The following is a 19,597-nucleotide window of genomic DNA, read 5'->3' as shown; positions in this document are numbered from 1 at the left end:
AGAAATTTGGGAATATAAAAAAGTAACGAATGTGAATTGGATCAATAGTTACCTTTGTTGATATAGAATACTTGGTTTGGAGTGTATACAACTATCTGTTATAGAGGGACTAACATTTTTTAATGTCGGTATGAGGTTGCTTCTGGACTATGTTCGATAAAAAACTTGAAAGTGTTATTGTGCAATTGAATGGATTTATCAAGAAACACATATCAGGTGCTTTTTTGAAAAGTACTTTCAAATGCTTTTCTACAATATAATATTTACGAGAGCACTTCTAACGTAAACACATATCCTATTTATAGCCAGACCTAAGATTGAAATAAATTGGGCCTTAGCCCGCATGATATACGGTATATCAGCCTCTCGTAAAAAGTCAAAAGCGCAGAAAGAATCCAAACAAATAGTTTATGTCAGTGCCTCACTTGCTCAGGTGGATCTAATCAAACACACACATGAATTCGTCACCTTCTTCTTCAATCGTCGTCATTCTCCCAGCGACCGCGACTGCAACTGCAACTGGTTCATCATCTTCGCTGTAACTTTTGAAATGTACCAGAAAATCAAACGAAAAACCAACTCCGCCTGCAAAGCAATCCGATACCGATACCTCTCTCTCTCCCTCCCGTCCGTAATGCCCAGAACCTTAACCCTTGCCCGCTTCAAGGCCCTCCTGTTATTCCTCTCCATTTTCCTCAACCTCTACTTCCTCTTACTCCACGCGCCGCCGGCCGTTCTCTCCCGCTATACTTCTTCCCCCACCACGCGCCGCCACCTCGTCTTCGCCATCGCCTCCTCCTCCCGCTCCTGGTCCCGCCGCGAGCCCTACCTCCGCCTCTGGTGCTCCCCCTCCTCCACCCGCGCCTTCGCGTTTCTCGATCGCGCGCCAATCGACTCCTCCGGCGAGAAGTCCGTCGCTCGGGTCGTCGTCTCCGGGGATACCTCCCGCTTTCCGTACACTTTCAAGGGAGGGCTCCGTTCCGCGATCCGCGTGGCGCGCATGGTCAAGGAGGTCGTCGATCGCGGCGAGGCGGATGTGAGGTGGTTCGTGTTCGGCGACGACGACACGGTGTTCTTCGTGGAGAATCTGGTGAGGACGCTGTCAAAGTACGATCACGATCGGTGGTTTTACGTCGGGAGCAACTCGGAGAGCTACCAGCAGAATGTCAAGTACTCGTTCGATATGGCGTTCGGCGGCGGAGGGTTCGCCATTAGCCATTCTCTGGCTACGGCTCTGGCGAGGGTGTTCGACTCGTGCTTGATGAGGTACGGCCACTGGTACGGAAGCGATGCTCGGGTTTTCTCCTGTGTGGCGGAGCTCGGTGTTGGGTTGACCCATGAGCCTGGGTTTCATCAGGTAGTGAATTTAGCTAATTTTATCTGAAATATCAGAAAAAGTAATTAGCTTGATAAGATTTTAATGATTTAAGCATGCATTATCAGAAAAAGTAATTAACTTTATAAGATTTCGATGATGTAATGCCGAAATTGGTTTTCTTAGGAAGGAAAAGGAAAGTAATTGCTTGATGGTGTTGGATGAACTGATTGTGTTTAATGAAAGCTTTGCTAAGGAATGGCTTCGGCTTTCTTCTATAACTCGCCTTTTAGGTGGAGAGGTCCGTTCGTAGGTGTTCCTTAAATTTATAGAGAGCTACGAAATGGGAGGACAAGGCATTCGGCTCATAGGGCTTTCCGAACACTAGAACATTAGTTATATGACTTGAAACAAGTTTATACGACATTTCTGCTCCTCTGCTTTTTTATGTTTGTGTTTTGAATATGATGCAATCGCATTGCTGGTCTGGTTTTCTAGTTTATAGTTTATTTTCATGTGTACAAACTAAGTTAACGATTCAGTCGTTGATAGGTTGAATTGCTGATTGAGTTATGTTGGATTTCGTTAATGATAACCTGAAGTTTTCAGATCATGATATAGTTTTGATTGGTGGTCCTTTGATCATCCGTTGAATCCCATTTGAGCTTTTTAGCAAAGTGTCTTGTTGTGAACTTATTTCAAGTAATGTGCTGCATTTTTGGGCACTTATTACCTTCATATTTCTAACCAGGTTGATATGCGGGGGAATTTGTTTGGAATGCTATCTGCACACCCGTTGTCACCTTTGGTGTCCCTTCATCATGTAGATGCCACAGATCCAATCTTCCCTAACATGAACAACACCCAAGCTTTGGAACATCTTTTTGAAGCTGTGAATGTTGATCCTGCCAGGATATTGCAGCAAATTGTTTGCTATGACATGTCGCATTCATTGACTGTTTCAGTTGCGTGGGGTTATGCTATTCAGGTGTATGATGGCAATGAACTCCTTCCAGATCTCCTTTCTATGCAGAAAACTTTTATGCCATGGAGGAGGAGTGGCAGTATCGATGCAAGTCAGTACATGTTTAACATGAGAGATTATCCTAGAGATAAGTGTAAAAGACCAACTGTGTTTTTCCTGGAAAGCGTCGTATCCAGTAGCCGTGGCATCTTGAGCAACTACTCGAGGCACAATGTGGAAAACTGCTCCAAAGCAAATGCAATAAAGAATCTGGAACAGATCAGAGTGTTCTCACTGAAGCTAAGGCTTGATTCGGATGAGGTATTGTTTCATTAATATAGATGTAAACAATAAATTTTCTTTCATCTTTCAGTTTTAGTCAACGCCATTAACTACTGTCCACTTGTTACAATCCAGATGAAGGCTCAACGCCGTCAGTGCTGCGAAATTTTGCCGTCGTTTAATGACTCCATGACTATAAACATTAGACGGTGCAGAGACAATGAGTTAATCTCCGTGAATTTCTAGGGTTTTCTGTTGGATAGTTGCTCTGAGTACACTTATGTAGATGCAGAATTCAGAGAACCACACACACTTTTGGTGTACCGTCATCTTATCAAGGTAAACACTAATGTCTTGTCTTGTTCCTAAATTATGTTTGAGAAGTGCTTAAGGAAACCCTTCCTCTCTCCTCGCATTCCATTCATTGATGTGATTTATATCTCACAATTAGTTGACATAATGGAAAATCTGAGTTTTACTCGTGTTCTGTCTTCATTATTGGGCTATTAAGCTATCGGACATTGGTTGTTCACTTGGTTAAGAATGCTTGAGATTCCTAAATTTTATTTTTGTGAAATGGACCTACAAGCGGTCTGTTATACGTGATATTATGTGATGTGATCTGCACTTCATAAAGCTTAAGTCCCTTTTCTCCTTGACAGGAGGAGGAAGAAGAGAATATACTTGGAAGAGATGGCTATTTATCTTCTGATCAAGACTAAAATAATTATTCTGGAATGATGTCCTTGAAAACACTAAATCAAAAGAAAAAGATTTGCCAAAAGGGGAAGTCACTGTGAAAATCTGCTGCCAGTTAAGGTTTCGACGTCTGTTAAGGCTCAATCTTGGTTAAACTTTTCAGTGGCTAATTATCTCTGGGAATTTGATGGACAGACAAAAAGGAAGTAGAACGCCATTCACACATCTGCTGGTGCAGACGACCCCAATAAATGTGGAAATCCAGAGGATTGAACTGTAACTAGTGAACTGATAGGTATGTAATGTTTTCATGTTGTAGAGTAACTCACGTTTGAGACATCAAATGACGAGGAATAGTTTCGAGGATAAACATTAATTCGTTGGATAAGCATGCGAGGGAAATATTCTTCAAATGCTTGCTGCGTTTTCATGCCGCAGTTGAGTATCTTGCTGATGAACTGTAGATGATAGCTAGATTGCAGAGTATAGGGTCTGGTTTTGTAATGTTGGAGCTGGAGTGAATGCCATACTTGGCACGCACACCTATTCCATGATCTGCTTCGTCCTTCGTCCTTCCTCGTTCAATTATTCAGGATGATAGCCCTTCTTCCAAACCATTGAAGTCTAATGCATGTGCATCCCTTGAATCTGCAAGTAACCTAGTTTGTCAGATTTTCAATTATTTATGAAGCTCCAGCATTGGATGGTGTCATGTTTCTGACTTCTCGGATCTGGTCGTCATAAAACAACTTAGAAATCAAATCTAACTGGTACGATGTACTACTCGGTTGCTTGCTTTACCATGTTTTTGTGATTAATTAGCTTAATGTATCGGGTTTATACGTCTTAATTAACTGTATCCATGGATCTTGTGTCTGAACATTGCTTGGAGATTTTTCTAAGCAAGCATTTAATTACGAGCTAGTGGATTGTCACTCAAGTGATTAAGTAGATACTTGCACTTAAAGTCCCGTCGTTTTTAACCTTCCAAATATTGTTTGTATAAAAAACATTTAATTTGCATATAAACATATTTTACATGCCATGATCACTCGGGATAATCGCAAGCTACACCGAAAATGCTACTTTTACCGTATATTTGTACTATCATTTGTACTATTTCTCTAATAGAGATAATATAAATAATAGTACAAATAGATGGTAAGTGTAATATTATTCGGGCTGCACAAGAAACCTCAAGTATGTGAGTATTCGTTTCATTGGATTTTTTTTTTTTAAATTACACATAATCTTGGTTATTCATCCAAGAAAAAACAAAAGAAAAGAACTTATAAGCATTCCGCAACACGTTTACACTTTATTTTTGCCAAGCCCGTTAAAGTTATTTTCTTTCTAAATCTTGGGTCTGAAGTTGCTGCTTTCTTCACGTTCTGCATTTAACAAAGATGTACATACTTAAATCTTTGTTTTGCCAAGTCCTATTACGTTTTAACACGTAACCCCTCTTCTTAATCTCTCACACTCCAGTCAATGCCATTGCTGTCAAGTAGTTGACCCTTGATTCTAATCTAACCTAACGCACTATCTTGGTGTAGAAAAATAGTCGCACTGCTCTAGCCAACTTGGTTAAGTTTAAGTCTGCGGTTTTTCTTTATTTGGGTTGGCAAGAAAATGGAGGACTTTTTGCGTGAATTCCGCGCCAACCCCTTGTTCTTTTGGAGATATGGCTAACTAAATAGACTTTGGTGCAGAAATACAGGTCAAAGTTTGCATCTTTCTCTTGCCGCTGATTACGCTTCACAATCAACATCTTGGTTTTGTCCCACACTTGTATTCTCTAGATACATTTTTCTGCATTTCTGTTTCTTTCTTTGTTCTTCTTCCTTTCCTTAAGATGCTGCTGTTTCCTCAGTCGCCTTCAAAAACCCAAAATCCGTCTCGGTTGATAAACCTCTTCATAATCTCGTCTTCAGTCTGCACGCTCTTTCTTCTCGTGTCGTTCTTCCTTGTGTTTACAAGCTCAAAGCTTGCACATATTAGTTCTTTGTCTCAAGATGCGTATTCCCCGCCCTCAACCTCTCTCGAGCACATTGTGTTCGGGATTGCTTCGAATCAGAAATCGTGGTCTGCTAAGAGGAAGGAGTACGTCAGGCTCTGGTGGAAGAACCAATCCATGAGGGGATGTGTATTTCTGGATAGCGTTCCGTCTGATCATCACAGTCACGCCAATGATACCTCTCTTCCTCCAGTGTGTATCTCGGGTGACACTGCCCGTTTTCGTTACACTTACAGAGGCGGTCTCAAGTCTGCTATTCGAGTTGCGCGTGTTGTTTCTGAGATCGTGGCGCTTAACCATACGAATGTGAGGTGGTATGTCTTCGGAGATGATGACACGGTTTTTTTCCCGGAGAATTTGGTGAAGACACTATCGAAGTATGATCATGGGCTGTGGCACTACATCGGGACATCCTCCGAAGTTTACGAGCAAAATAGGGTGTTCGGATTTGGAATGGCTTATGGTGGTGCAGGTTTCGCTATAAGTGCCCCGTTGGCAAAAGTACTAGCGAAGGTGTTTGATTCGTGTTTAGAACGATATCCGCATCTCTATGGAAGCGACTCTAGGATTTTCTCTTGCTTGGCAGAGCTCGGCGTTGGATTAACACGCGAACCCGGTTTCCATCAGGTACCCTTTTCTTCGCTCATCAAATTATATATGACATTCAATTTTAGTAGTTTAAATCGAAATTTCAGTGTGCTTTTTTGTTTGTTTATATATCATAGAAATAATATTTTTGGTTTTGGGCTGGGAAAATTGAATCAGAATGACATTCACGGCGATATGTTTGGTCTGCTGGCTTCGCATCCAGTGACACCTTTGGTATCCCTGCATCACATCGATCACGTAAACCCCATCTTCCCCAACATGACAACTCTCAACGCTCTGCAACATTTGTTTAAAGCTGCCAACGTGGATTCTCAAAGAATGTTACAGAAAACAGTCTGCTATGACAGATGGTTTTCGTGGACTATCATGGTGTCATGGGGTTACGCTGTTCAAGTATACGGAAACCATATTCTTCTGCCGGATGCCCTTCCCGTGCAAGAGACATTCAGCCAGTGGAAAAAGGGAAGTGTTTTGACAGGAGCATATCTTTTTAACACAAGAGAACATCACAAGGATCCGTGTCGAAGGCCTGTTGTTTTCTTTCTGGATAATGTGCCTTCTGGTGCCGGTAGAATCAAGAGCACCTACAAGAAGTCTTACGAAAATTGCACCTACGACATAGCTTCTCCGAGGAGGCTGGAGGAGGTCAAAGTGTACTCGCATAAGCTGGACTTTGATATGAAACAGGTATCGCTTACAATATTTCGGACATACATAGTCGATCACTCGAGCATTGTTATACGTCTTCATGAAACTTATATAATACTAATTCCATGTTTTCGTGAATTAATCAGTTGCAGGCGCCGCGAAGGCAATGTTGCGATGTATTACCTTCTTCGGGCAACAAGGTGATGGAAATCGAAATCAGAGAATGCAAAGAAGAAGAACTAATCCACATGCATCCGTAGGGGTGTTTAGTATTTGCATATAGCCGGATTAATTATACAACAATATTATATCGTACAGATGGAATAGTGTTGATCCTAAAAATTACAAAGCCTACGTGGCGCGCAGGCCGAGTAACTAATAAGCTAACTACGTCCTTCGGTCGAATGCGGGGCGTGCCAACTCGTCGGCCGAGCTCGGCCGAGGAGTAAAATTTGTTGATGTTGCGTTGAGCGCGTTGTTGACTTCTTTATCTTGCGATTGCGGCCGAGGAAGGAACAAATCTCGGCCTTTGGATTCTCGAGCCTGAAGACAAGGCTGCTAGTTCTACGAAGTTTAATATCAAATTCGGCTTTTATGGTGCCGAATGTAGTAACCTGGTAACACCTCACTTCGCCGAGAAGGCTAATGAGATGACCTCTGCCAATAAGGATTTGAAAATCCTTCTTGACCGAGACTTGGATAGATAACCAGTCGGCCTCGACGCAGTGCTGTTTATCCAAACTGAAGGTGCTTCGGGAACGGCTGATTCTACGGCAACAGTGCTGTTTATCCAAACTGAAGATGTTCGCCGGTTGCCTTCACAGTGCTGTTTATCCAAACTGAAGATGTGTCGGCGGAAAAAGAAAATAAAAAAATCTCAAGATGTTTGAGAGGTTTTGCGCAGGGCAGTTGGGTGTTGAATTGGAGGTCCTTTGAATGGTGTTCGCAGGCTTGTATTTATAGAAGCAGATGTGTGGTGCGGCTTCACTTGTGTAGAATTTGATTTTAATTCAAACTCATCAGCTAGAGTCTAGGTCAAAGACTTCTCAAGGTAAGCAACAACCTATCTTTTAGATATCATTTATCTTTAAACGATCCGCTGGATATAGCTAATATTAGGCTTAGATAATCCAATATATATTAAGAGATAATATTATGATTAAAACCACAATATTATTCCTTAATAATAATTGAAAATTATCTCAACCACTTTATCATCCAACGGTCTAGAACTTTACTCATCTAACGGCCTTGATTGTATGGGCCGATAGCGTAAATTTAGGTCCAAACATTGCCCCCCAGTTTCCTTGAGCTTCGGCCCATAAGCCGAATGGTTAAGGAAATTAAGTCTTTCCAGCCAGTCAGGAGTACCTCGACCACCTACTTATCAAGCCGAGAGAAACCTGTTGCTGTGTTGAGCCGAGAAAACATGATCCTGGCTTCTTTTGACCAAAGAACAACTCATGGTTGAAGAGAAGTGATAAGCAATCATGAACCAAGGTCGAGAAGAATTAGGGGGTAGAAAAAATAATTTGGGGTCAATAGTTCGGCCGAACTTTCTTTTATTCGGCCGAAGAATTGTATTCGACCAAATAGTTTTGTAAAGTGGGCCGAGGCCGAGGCCAAGAAGAATTGGGTGTAGAACCTATATATATATATATATATATATATATATCCCATTGTATTCGGCCAAAGAATTGTATTCAGCCATATTTTCTTTTATTCGGCCATACAGTTTTGTAAAGTGGGCCGAGGCCGAGGCCAAGAAGAATTGGGTGTAGAACCTATATATATATATATATCCCATTGTATTTGGCCAAACTTTCTTTTATTCGGCCAAAGAATTGTATTCGGCCTTATAGTTTGGATTGCCGCACTGTAGTTGCCCCCTTTTATTTTCTTTACCTTGGCTTGCATAGCCGTATGTTTAAGAAAATAATTTATTTATTATATATATATTTTTAGCATACGGAAATAAAAGTGGTCGAACCATAAATAGGAGGAGGCCAACGATGTTTTATTCCAAGCCGAGATCGTTTAATATCAAAATTTTCAAATTGATTTCTCTCTAGGCCAAATAAAGAATTTTCTCCAAATATTTGTAACTTGGTGAAAATTTTTCCATTTTCGGCCGCCGAATGTGTTGAACAATTATTATGCCCCACAAGCATAATTTCGGCTTTTAATTCAAACAACTTAGCCGAATGAGATTTCTCTATATCGGTGTTATCACCAATAATCATATTGATTGGCGTAGTTTCGGCATCTAAAACCATGTCTCCAATTACCATATCAATTGATGTGGTTTTATGGTCCGAAGTCGTGTATCGGTATTGTTCGTCATTGGAACACTCCTCTAAAGAATCATTTTCTGAGTCAATTTTTGGCTCAGAAACTTGAACATTTTCTTCTAGGCCTACCACACTTTCAGTCTCGACCGAAAAAATAGGTGGCCTTTGTTCCTCGACCAAATTAACAATTTTCTTAGGCCGATGTCTGATTACGGCCGAAGCGGAAAATTGCCCCCCAGTCTTTTCAACCAACCATTCCTCAAATGGAATTGATTTGTAGTCGAAAACGTAAGGAAAATATTTTCCATCTAGCCAGGCATTAAATCGAGCCCTGTCTTCATTTACCCATTGCTCTTGCAGAGCAACATGAGCTTTTAGTCTCAACATGTAAGCGAATGACTTTTGCAACTCTTTATGGCCACGAAGAACTTTTTCCACTTCCAAAGATCTTTTTCGTTCTTCATTGTGTTTTTTCAATTCCTCTAGGCGCTCGTACAATCGGCTACGTTGAGCCAGATTGGAATCTTGATATATCATATGAACTTCGTAGTTTTAGCAATGGGTCCCACTGGGCGTGCCAAAATGTTGATCCTAAAAATTACAAAGCCTACGTGGCGCGCAGGCCGAGTAACTAATAAGCTAACTACGTCCTTCGGTCGAATGCGGGGCGTGCCAACTCGTCGGCCGAGCTCGGCCGAGGAGTAAAATTTGTTGATGTTGCGTTGAGCGCGTTGTTGACTTCTTTATCTTGCGATTGCGGCCGAGGAAGGAACAAATCTCGGCCTTTGGATTCTCGAGCCTGAAGACAAGGCTGCTAGTTCTACGAAGTTTAATATCAAATTCGGCTTTTATGGTGCCGAATGTAGTAACCTGGTAACACCTCACTTCGCCGAGAAGGCTAATGAGATGACCTCTGCCAATAAGGATTTGAAAATCCTTCTTGACCGAGACTTGGATAGATAACCAGTCGGCCTCGACGCAGTGCTGTTTATCCAAACTGAAGGTGCTTCGGGAACGGCTGATTCTACGGCAACAGTGCTGTTTATCCAAACTGAAGATGTTCGCCGGTTGCCTTCACAGTGCTGTTTATCCAAACTGAAGATGTGTCGGCGGAAAAAGAAAATAAAAAAATCTCAAGATGTTTGAGAGGTTTTGCGCAGGGCAGTTGGGTGTTGAATTGGAGGTCCTTTGAATGGTGTTCGCAGGCTTGTATTTATAGAAGCAGATGTGTGGTGCGGCTTCACTTGTGTAGAATTTGATTTTAATTCAAACTCATCAGCTAGAGTCTAGGTCAAAGACTTCTCAAGGTAAGCAACAACCTATCTTTTAGATATCATTTATCTTTAAACGATCCGCTGGATATAGCTAATATTAGGCTTAGATAATCCAATATATATTAAGAGATAATATTATGATTAAAACCACAATATTATTCCTTAATAATAATTGAAAATTATCTCAACCACTTTATCATCCAACGGTCTAGAACTTTACTCATCTAACGGCCTTGATTGTATGGGCCGATAGCGTAAATTTAGGTCCAAACAAATAGGTATGTCAAAAATAACGAATTATTGTAGATGTTAGCAAAATTATTACTACGTAATTGTCAAATCCAATGTAAATTAAGAATGTCATTGTATTCGACTTTGAAATCTGTTGTCTCGAATTCGACTGCTTTCTTGGATGGAGGTTTCAAGGATCCACAAATCTAGGAAAGCCTAAATTCAAGCAAATTTGACTTGGAATATATACAATGTTGAGTAAGGAGGACACATGAGATTGCTTAAGAAGCATTTCATATGTACCAATACATCAAGTTTTGGCATCAAATATCTTTGTTATATTTATTTACTTTGGCATAGTTGGATTGAGAAATAATGCACCATGTGAAAAAAAAAAAAAAAGGGTGGTTTGACTAAGCAAAATATTCAATCTTTTTCTTTTGTTTATGTTATCTTGAAGTTTAAGACGCTCCTCTAATTAAATTTCATTCTCAGTAAGGGAGTAACGTTCGAATCTTCGATTATTAAGTACACCTGTCTCTCACTTCACGTGGTTGATTTGAAAGTTCCTCTATAGTGCAACATCAAGACACTTCTTACACTCAAAGGTCACCAATGCATTGAACTGTATCGTAAATTGAATCGATGTTAGGTTTCTAGAGTTGTAGCGTCCCATGAGCATATGAAGGTGATTAAACAGAAAATTTTGAACATAATCGAGCAACAAGTCACAAACTTTTTCATCGAACAATGGGGGTGCATCAACGAATTTGGCGTCTTTGTCACGTAAAGAGCATTCTTCGTGTCACCGTCACTAGGTATATGTATGTGCATCTGGTCGGTATTTCACAAACAAACCTTTGTACCAAATAATAGCACCTTGACTTGGAGGACATCGCTTCCGAAGATCTCGATCTAATTTCAAATTAACCTATTCAAGTTGGTTTCTCATGTCCCGCGTAAAAAGCTCCAAACGTATGAAGGGAAAAATAAAGATAAGAGACTCGAAATGGTTAGTATTTTCGACGAAAATATGTTGAATATAATTGAATTAATCCTAACGCGTGTTTGATGCCAAATGCCCTAAACACAAACATGTTGTCTTCACTCGCGCATTGACGACACTCAGCAAGGCGTGTGAACAAAACTCAACAGGTCTCTCTCAGATTTCCCAAATTTCTATTGGCCTATATATGCCTATTGGCCGGCCAGGAGTGAACATCGCATTTAAAAAAGAAGAAAGAAGCCATTGCTTTTTCCAAGTCCTTGCTTAGAAACGAGTACGTACTTGTTTCACTTTTGTATTTCTCTCTTAACTTGGTTGCTGAGAGGATGGTCACGTACGTCGTGTTTACTTTGACTCTTTCATGGTATGCGACATTTGGATTTTATGTTTGGTGTTACTTTCATCTTCGTAGAAACAATGATATTAAATTTAGGGGTTACTTCTTACACACATTTTTAATTTTCGACCGTTGAATCGGATAAATTAAAGAAAATCAACGGACAGAAACTATCAAGGGGTGTGTGAGCTGCACACCCCTAAATTTATGCAGACCTGATGAACTACACGTAGTCAGATTCCGAAAACTACATTATGCATATATAATCTTTCTTCCACCATTTTTAAATATAAGTGCATGCTTTATATTCAAACCATTTTATTGTTTTTTATTTCTCCATATATAAATTATATTTTCGATGACGAAACGTCGCGGAACATGTCAATGCATGTACTAGTATGTTGTTCTACTTAGAATGTTGCAGGGGACAAGTTTATTCAGCATTCATCACATAATCTTTGGTGTTTCATTTGCTGCAATTTTTTCTGCTTCTAATCCTTTTTATCGTCTTTTAAAATGAAATTTCTTGCATTATACGCTTCTTATTTTCTCCTTATTTCATGCATTCTTCAAATTTACTATCCCGCTAAAGCGCAAAAGATTTACTCTTTTTCGAACTGTAACGCCGCTGCCAATTACACTTCCGGGAGTGTCTATGAGCAAAACCTAAATCTTACCCTCACTTCCCTTGTTGCCAATGCATCTCAAACTGGATATTACATCACAAGCATTGGTCAGAACAACAATGTGGTTTATGGCCTTGTTCAATGCCGCGGTGATCTCTCTAAAATCGATTGCCAAGCTTGTGCAAATATAGCGGCAACTGAGATCAGGCAATTCTGTTTTAGCCAGAAGGAGGCTTCGGTTGGCTACATAAATTGCACGTTGCAGTATTCGGACTGGCGTTTCTTCTCTACTTTCGACAGTTTGCCGAGGTTGGCCATATACTACAATCAGACAGCAAATGACCCCGTTCTTTTCAAAAGTCAGGTAGACAACTTGGTTAATAACCTATCATCAAACGCCGCTTCCAATCCTTCAAAATTTGCTATCGGGGTCACCAGTTACACGGATTCCAAAGATTTATATGGCATGACTCAGTGCACCCAAGACCTAGCAGAAAACAGCTGCTTAACTTGCCTGCAGCGGATTGCCAGTTATGTACCGCCGGATGGATTTGTTGGGTATACGCTAATTTCTGAGAGCTGTTATCTCCGGTATGAGATATATTCATTTTTCCTGTCACCAATTCAACATCCACCACCTCTAGCGGCACCCTCTCCATTTCCTAATTCAACTCCTACTGGTGGCACTAATAAGACTACTGGTAAATTTTTAGGCTCTTTTGATGCATTCAAAAGCTTCCTGTCATGCACATGTAATATCTGCAAGATGATTTTCCAACGGGAAATGATTTCTGCACATTCTTCTCTCCTTATGCACGTACACCCTGTTTATTTTTGTTCCTTGATTTTCCTTTGCTTTATTCGATTCCAATGCCAGAAATAAGCAAGGGTGTGCATCAGGAAAAAGTGGAACTCATTTCCCTTTATCCTATTCCGTGAAGTTAACTAGTATGTTAGTCTTGATAAGAATCAATTGCATCAAATCAATCATCAAGTTAATTAACTTTGTCAGCATACGAAACTTTTAGTTTTATGAATTGAGTACTCCTTTAGAGAATTAGATATGAATAGAGAAGTGATAATTTCAAGTTTATGCAGGAAAGGAGAAGATTTCAAAAACCATCGTCATCATAGTTATCCCACTACTTTTGGGATTGCTTGTGGTAGCCACAAGCTGCGCTTGTTTCTTGTTGCGGAAAAAGACCAGGAGAAGTGGAGTTGGTAAGTAGAACATACATGCCTCAATCGCAGACGTTAACTTATGTTATAGTTTAGTTTTTATTTTTTTACCTGCAATATTGGAGAAGGGCAAATCGAACCTAGGACTTCTCCAGCGTATACATTCACTTGAGCTACAAGCTTTCTGAAGACTAACTTATATGCCCCTGAAGACATTAACTTTGCATATTTTCATGCAGATTATCTTTCGGATGTTCGTGAAGATGGTAACAATAGTAGGGATGCACTTTTGATTGGATTAAATACACTTAAAGTTGCAACCAGCAATTTCTTAACAGCCTATAAACTCGGAGAAGGCGGATTTGGTCCAGTTTACAAGGTACTTGTAGTTCAGTTGTAATCAATGCATTCTCTACAATTTCATGACATTTGTGTAAATGACTCTGTCCATATATACACCTCTAGGGAAAACTGCCCGATGGACAGGACATAGCAGTGAAAAGGCTGTCACGTAGTTCAGGCCAAGGTCTAGCAGAACTAAAAACGGAAGTAATTCTAGTTGCTAAGCTACTGCATCGGAATCTTGTAAGACTGTTAGGGTTCTGCTTAGAAGATGAAGAGAAGCTACTCGTCTACGAATACCTACCCAACGGGAGCTTGGACAAGATTTTATTTGGTATGAATTATCAGTCCCTTAGTTGTTTGCTTTTAATGGAGATTCAGTGTTCTTCTTTCTTGATCACAATAATGTTATGTTCTTATTAAACTTAAACTCTGAATATAGGTCAGGGGAGAACATTTAGTTTGGAATGGGAAAGAAGGTTCAAAATCATTGTCGGAATTGCTCGAGGGCTACTTTACCTGCATGAAGATTCTCAGCTTCGGATTATTCATCGAGATTTGAAAGCCAGCAACATCCTGTTAGACAAAGACATGAACCCCAAAATATCTGATTTTGGTTTAGCCAAATTGTTCGGCGAGAGCCAGACTCATGGCAATACGAACCGGATTTCTGGTACTTTGTATGTCACAAACTTAATACCTAGTTAGATATTTAATGTTTATTGCTTGATACATGATCTCTAACACATACATTCGCGATGTGCAGTGGATACATGGCACCAGAATATGCTAAAAATGGAACATTTTCGACCAAATCTGATGCCTTTAGCTTTGGGGTTTTAGTTCTTGAAATTATAACAGGTCGGAAGAACTCCAGCTTCCGCACTTTCTCAAATCTACAAAGTTATGTAAGTATGTAAAAGATAATTGACATGATTAACGATTGAGTTTCACAACATGACAACATATATAACACGTTAACTTGACTGAACAAATTTCTTAAAGTTATATTGACTTGAAGTTAACACTTGAAATTGTCACGTAGGCATGGCAACATTGGGCAAATGGAACATCATTGGAGTTATTGGATCCGAGTTTGGGAGACCAGTGGCCTAGATATGAAGTTTTGAAGTGCATCCACATTGGGTTGTTATGCGTTCAAGAAGCTGCGGCTGAAAGACCTACTATGTCAGAGGTTGTTATGATGCTCAATAGCTACACTATTACCTCCGCCGTGCCTTCGCAGCCAGCATTTTATGTCCGACAGGAAAGCTCCGCCAACTCACAGAACTTAACTGCATCTGAGCTCGATATGTTAGCAGAAGCAGCTCAGTCGGTAAATGATGTTACAGTCTCTGAACTCTATCCTCGCTAGGTTAGCTAGCAATTGCGCAATGTCCTAATAATTGGAAAGATATTAGATATCTCTTCTAGCTAGCTACCTAGCCACAAAGTAGATTAAACACTCAAATTATTAGTCTATGAGAATATTTTTGCTCATCACACTCAAGTAATGGTGATGTTCACCACCCTATATATCACTGTTTGATGAGTTTAAACTTTTAAATTTGTGTCTATTCACCACATGATGATGGTGAGCAAAAATGGATTCTTAATTTGTTGTCTCATTTTTTGTTATACAAAAATGTAGATCCTCGAAGAAACTTAGAAAATTATGTATACATACTTTGATTTGATTTTTATTGATCAGTAGACGATGTCAACTTACTCAAATTGTCAAACCACTAATACCAACTTATTTTCGATGAACTCCTTATAAGCCCTAGTAAGATTTTACTTTCGCTAATGTAGAACTCTTTTTATCTTCACATTCTTGAAAAAAAAACAACCACTAAAGAACAATTTTCTTTGCTTGACGTCGACGTTGCAGGCCAAGGGAAAGGCAGAATTTGTTTACACCAAACTATTAGCATTCATCACTGAATGTTTTCTTTTGCGGTGATCTACTGAGATTTTTACAGTTCTCTCCTGTCCCCATTGTTGAAATCTTGTTTACCAAACCAAAATTTGGTGTACCTTATGTATTTTTGGTAAACCAAACCATAATTTGGTGAAGCTATAATTTCATGTTCTTCCATATCATGCAGATTCCATTAGCTGCTGAAAGTTTGGAGTGGAATATGTGAGCATTTTTTGTTTTCAGTAGTAACTTATAGATTCTCTTTTTAAAGTAATTTTTCAATATATTTGAAACACAATCACATGACGTTATATTCTATATAAATTATAACAAACGAATTTATTTTGTTAATATACCGTAAAATAAGACTTATTGACTCTATCATTCATTCTTATTTCAACATGTGAAAATTTGGTACCATCTTTTCGTAATATTGCATGGGGTCTCATTGAAGCTGCATCTTCGTAATTCTTATGAATCTATGTTTTTTTTTTTTTTTTTCGTGAAACAGAATATATGGGTGCTTGTTGGTTTGGTTAGTTGTGCAAACATGTGGAAATAAAACGTGTCAGTGTTTGATTGGACCACTTCATGGTAATTTTCTAATATACTTGAAACATAACCAATTTACGTTATATTCTACATAAATTATAACAAGCAAATGCATTTGGTACAATATTAACTCTATCGTTCATTTTTATTATAACAAGTCAAAATTTGGTTCAATCTTTTTGTAATATTGCATGGGGTCATTATTTCATTGGACCACTTCACGGTAGCTTCATACTTTTTCTCATTTAACATTCTCCTGGGTTGGAATATTAGATTAGGTGAACGACATATATACCATACGAATGTGAGGTGGTATGTCTTCGGAGATGATGACACGATTTTTTTCCCTGAGAATTTTGGTGAAGATACTTTCAAAGTATGATCATGGTCTGTGATACTACATTGGGTCAAACTCCAAAGTTTACGAGCAAAATAGGGTATTCAGATTGGAATGGCTTATGGTGGTGCAGGTTTCGCTACAAGTCCCCGTTGGCAAAAGTACTGGCGAAGGTGTTTGATTCGTGTTTAGAACGATATCCGCATCTCTATGGAAGCAACTCTAGGATTTCCTCTTGCTTGGCGGAGCTCGGCGTTGGATTAACACGCAAACCCGATTTCCATCAGGTACTATTTGTTGAGAATAAATCTCACATTGATAGAATGAGGGATCTTGCAAGGGCTTTTAAGTAAGTTGGACTAATCTCTATTATCAATTGATTTTACGGTGAAACTCAACTTTTTTTCGGTATTAGAGCAGATTGGCTAACATGTGAAGCCCAACGGCCAAACGTGCTCCACATCACCCAATTTGTGTGTTCACGTATTTGGCTTGAAAATTCGCCATACATGAGAGGGCGTGTGAGAATGTGAAGATAAAAGAGTCTCATGAAAGGAGAAACCTTGCAAGTTTGGGCTACTTCCCATACAACTAATTTGTTTTATAGTGGAACCTCAACTTTCTTTACCCTTTTCTTAGCTCATCAAATCAAATATGACATTCACATTTTAGTAGTTTTAATTTGAAATATCCGTGGGCTTTTTGTTTGTTTCTATATCAAAGAAACAATATTTTGGTTTTGGGTTGGAAAATTGAAACAGAATGACATTCACGGCGATATGTTTGGTCTGGTGGCTTCGCATCCAGTGACACCTTTGGTATCCCTGCATCAAAACAGGAGTTTATACTTTTAACACAAGAGAACATCACAAGGATCCGTGTCGAAGGCCGGTTGTTTTCTTTCTGGATAATGTGTCTTCTGGTGCAGATAGAATCAAGAGCATCTACAAGAAATCTTACGAAAATTGCTTCTACGACATGGCTTCTCCGAGGAAGCTGGAGGTGGTCAGAGTGTACTCGCATGAGCTGAACTTTGATATGAAATAGGTATTGCTTATAATATAGGGTGCTTTAGATTTTGGCCCTTACAATTCATTATTTCTAGATAAAAACTCATCTATCATTATTCCATGTTTTCGTGAATTAATCAGTTGCAGGCGCCGCCAAGGCAATGTTGCGATGTATTATACCTTCTTCGGGCAGCAAGGTGATGGAAATTGAAATCAGAGAATGCAAAGAAGAAGAACTAATCCATATGCATCCGTAGGGGTGTTTCGTATTCGCATATAGCTGGATTAATTATACAGCAATATTATACCATACAGATCATGTAATATTGTTTGGACCTAAATTTACGCTATCGGCCCATACAATCAAGGCCGTTAGATGAGTAAAGTTCTAGACCGTTGGATGATAAAGTGGTTGAGATAATTTTCAATTATTATTAAGGAATAATATTGTGGTTTTAATCATAATATTATCTCTTAATATATATTGGATTATCTAAGCCTAATATTAGCTATATCCAGCGGATCGTTTAAAGATAAATGATATCTAAAAGATAGGTTGTTGCTTACCTTGAGAAGTCTTTGACCTAGACTCTAGCTGATGAGTTTGAATTAAAATCAAATTCTACACAAGTGAAGCCGCACCACACATCTGCTTCTATAAATACAAGCCTGCGAACACCATTCAAAGGACCTCCAATTCAACACCCAACTGCCCTGCGCAAAACCTCTCAAACATCTTGAGATTTTTTTTATTTTCTTTTTCCGCCGACACATCTTCAGTTTGGATAAACAGCACTGTGAAGGCAACCGGCGAACATCTTCAGTTTGGATAAACAGCACTGTTGCCGTAGAATCAGCCGTTCCTGAAGCACCTTCAGTTTGGATAAACAGCACTGCGTCGAGGCCGACTGGTTATCTATCCAAGTCTCGGTCAAGAAGGATTTTCAAATCCTTATTGGCAGAGGTCATCTCATTAGCCTTCTCGGCGAAGTGAGGTGTTACCAGGTTACTACATTCGGCACCATAAAAGCCGAATTTGATATTAAACTTCGTAGAACTAGCAGCCTTGTCGTCAGGCTCGAGAATCCAAAGGCCGAGATTTGTTCCTTCCTCGGCCGCAATCGCAAGATAAAGAAGTCAACAACGCGCTCAACGCAACATCAACAAATTTTACTCCTCGGCCGAGCTCGGCCGACGAGTTGGCACGCCCCGCATTCGACCGAAGGACGTAGTTAGCTTATTAGTTACTCGGCCTGCGCGCCACGTAGGCTTTGTAATTTTTAGGATCAACATTTTGGCACGCCCGGTGGGACCCATTGCTAAAACTACGAAGTTCATATGATATATCAAGATTCCAATCTGGCTCAACGTAGCCGATTGTACGAGCGCCTAGAGGAATTGAAAAAACACAATGAAGAACGAAAAAGATCTTTGGAAGTGGAAAAAGTTCTTCGTGGCCATAAAGAGTTGCAAAAGTCATTCGCTTACATGTTGAGACTAAAAGCTCATGTTGCTCTGCAAGAGCAATGGGTAAATGAAGACAGGGCTCGATTTAATGCCTGGCTAGATGGAAAATATTTTCCTTACGTTTTCGACTACAAATCAATTCCATTTGAGGAATGGTTGGTTGAAAAGACTGGGGGGCAATTTTCCGCTTCGGCCGTAATCAGACATCGGCCTAAGAAAATTGTTAATTTGGTCGAGGAACAAAGGCCACCTATTTTTTCGGTCGAGACTGAAAGTGTGGTAGGCCTAGAAGAAAATGTTCAAGTTTCTGAGCCAAAAATTGACTCAGAAAATGATTCTTTAGAGGAGTGTTCCAATGACGAACAATACCGATACACGACTTCGGACCATAAAACCACATCAATTGATATGGTAATTGGAGACATGGTTTTAGATGCCGAAACTACGCCAATCAATATGATTATTGGTGATAACACCGATATAGAGAAAT

The 19,597-nt window shown here is 39.7% G+C and overlaps 3 protein-coding genes across 5 annotated transcripts; all 3 read left to right on the top strand.

Annotated features, from left to right (window-relative positions):
• The first annotated feature begins 412 nt into the window (after positions 1–412).
• Positions 413–4,346, top strand: LOC137740175 (uncharacterized). 3 transcript variants are annotated; one of them, XM_068479994.1, is made up of 5 exons: positions 413–1,357; positions 2,067–2,600; positions 2,697–2,900; positions 3,224–3,374; positions 3,456–4,346. In XM_068479994.1, the coding sequence occupies exons 1-3, from the start codon at positions 551–553 to the stop codon at positions 2,805–2,807; spliced, it is 1,452 nt and encodes a 483-aa protein (XP_068336095.1). In that variant the 5' UTR covers positions 413–550; the 3' UTR covers positions 2,808–2,900; positions 3,224–3,374; positions 3,456–4,346. The 3 variants fall into 3 exon arrangements, with proteins under 3 accessions (XP_068336095.1, XP_068336097.1, XP_068336094.1); XM_068479996.1 differs by having other exon boundaries at positions 2,304–2,600; positions 3,224–4,346; XM_068479993.1 differs by having other exon boundaries at positions 3,224–4,346.
• Positions 4,347–4,624: 278 nt separating this feature from the next.
• Positions 4,625–6,855, top strand: LOC137741047 (uncharacterized). Its single transcript, XM_068480853.1, has 3 exons — positions 4,625–5,904; positions 6,043–6,573; positions 6,681–6,855. Exons 1-3 carry the CDS (start codon positions 5,116–5,118, stop codon positions 6,792–6,794), a joined length of 1,434 nt encoding a protein of 477 aa, XP_068336954.1. The 5' UTR covers positions 4,625–5,115; the 3' UTR covers positions 6,795–6,855.
• Positions 6,856–12,189: 5,334 nt separating this feature from the next.
• On the top strand, positions 12,190–15,195 carry LOC137738933 (cysteine-rich receptor-like protein kinase 10). The gene is made up of 7 exons (XM_068478397.1): positions 12,190–13,000; positions 13,398–13,520; positions 13,718–13,857; positions 13,944–14,154; positions 14,263–14,500; positions 14,587–14,728; positions 14,866–15,195. The coding sequence occupies exons 1-7, from the start codon at positions 12,190–12,192 to the stop codon at positions 15,193–15,195; spliced, it is 1,995 nt and encodes a 664-aa protein (XP_068334498.1).
• Positions 15,196–19,597: the final 4,402 nt, after the last annotated feature.

Source organism: Pyrus communis, chromosome 7 (assembly GCF_963583255.1).
Source record: "Pyrus communis chromosome 7, drPyrComm1.1, whole genome shotgun sequence".
NCBI classification, from domain to species: domain Eukaryota; kingdom Viridiplantae; phylum Streptophyta; class Magnoliopsida; order Rosales; family Rosaceae; genus Pyrus; species Pyrus communis.
The sequence above is the reverse complement of the archived record's forward strand: the minus strand, read 5'-3'. Positions and strand labels throughout refer to the sequence as shown.

What these genes read in the sequence shown, in the direction of transcription:
- LOC137740175 (XM_068479994.1), top strand. Translation starts at nt 551, where the DNA reads ATGTACCAGAAAATCAAACGAAAAACCAACTCCGCCTGCAAAGCAATC. An exon ending in ATGAGCCTGGGTTTCATCAG is followed by an intron (nt 1,358 to 2,066) that starts GTAGTGAATTTA and finishes ATTTCTAACCAG; the next exon opens with GTTGATATGCGGGGGAATTT. An exon ending in TAAGGCTTGATTCGGATGAG is followed by an intron (nt 2,601 to 2,696) that starts GTATTGTTTCAT and finishes GTTACAATCCAG; the next exon opens with ATGAAGGCTCAACGCCGTCA.
- LOC137741047 (XM_068480853.1), top strand. Translation starts at nt 5,116, where the DNA reads ATGCTGCTGTTTCCTCAGTCGCCTTCAAAAACCCAAAATCCGTCTCGG. An exon ending in GCGAACCCGGTTTCCATCAG is followed by an intron (nt 5,905 to 6,042) that starts GTACCCTTTTCT and finishes AAATTGAATCAG; the next exon opens with AATGACATTCACGGCGATAT. An exon ending in TGGACTTTGATATGAAACAG is followed by an intron (nt 6,574 to 6,680) that starts GTATCGCTTACA and finishes TGAATTAATCAG; the next exon opens with TTGCAGGCGCCGCGAAGGCA.
- LOC137738933 (XM_068478397.1), top strand. Translation starts at nt 12,190, where the DNA reads ATGAAATTTCTTGCATTATACGCTTCTTATTTTCTCCTTATTTCATGC. An exon ending in AACCGGATTTCTGGTACTTT is followed by an intron (nt 14,501 to 14,586) that starts GTATGTCACAAA and finishes CGCGATGTGCAG; the next exon opens with TGGATACATGGCACCAGAAT. An exon ending in TCTCAAATCTACAAAGTTAT is followed by an intron (nt 14,729 to 14,865) that starts GTAAGTATGTAA and finishes ATTGTCACGTAG; the next exon opens with GCATGGCAACATTGGGCAAA.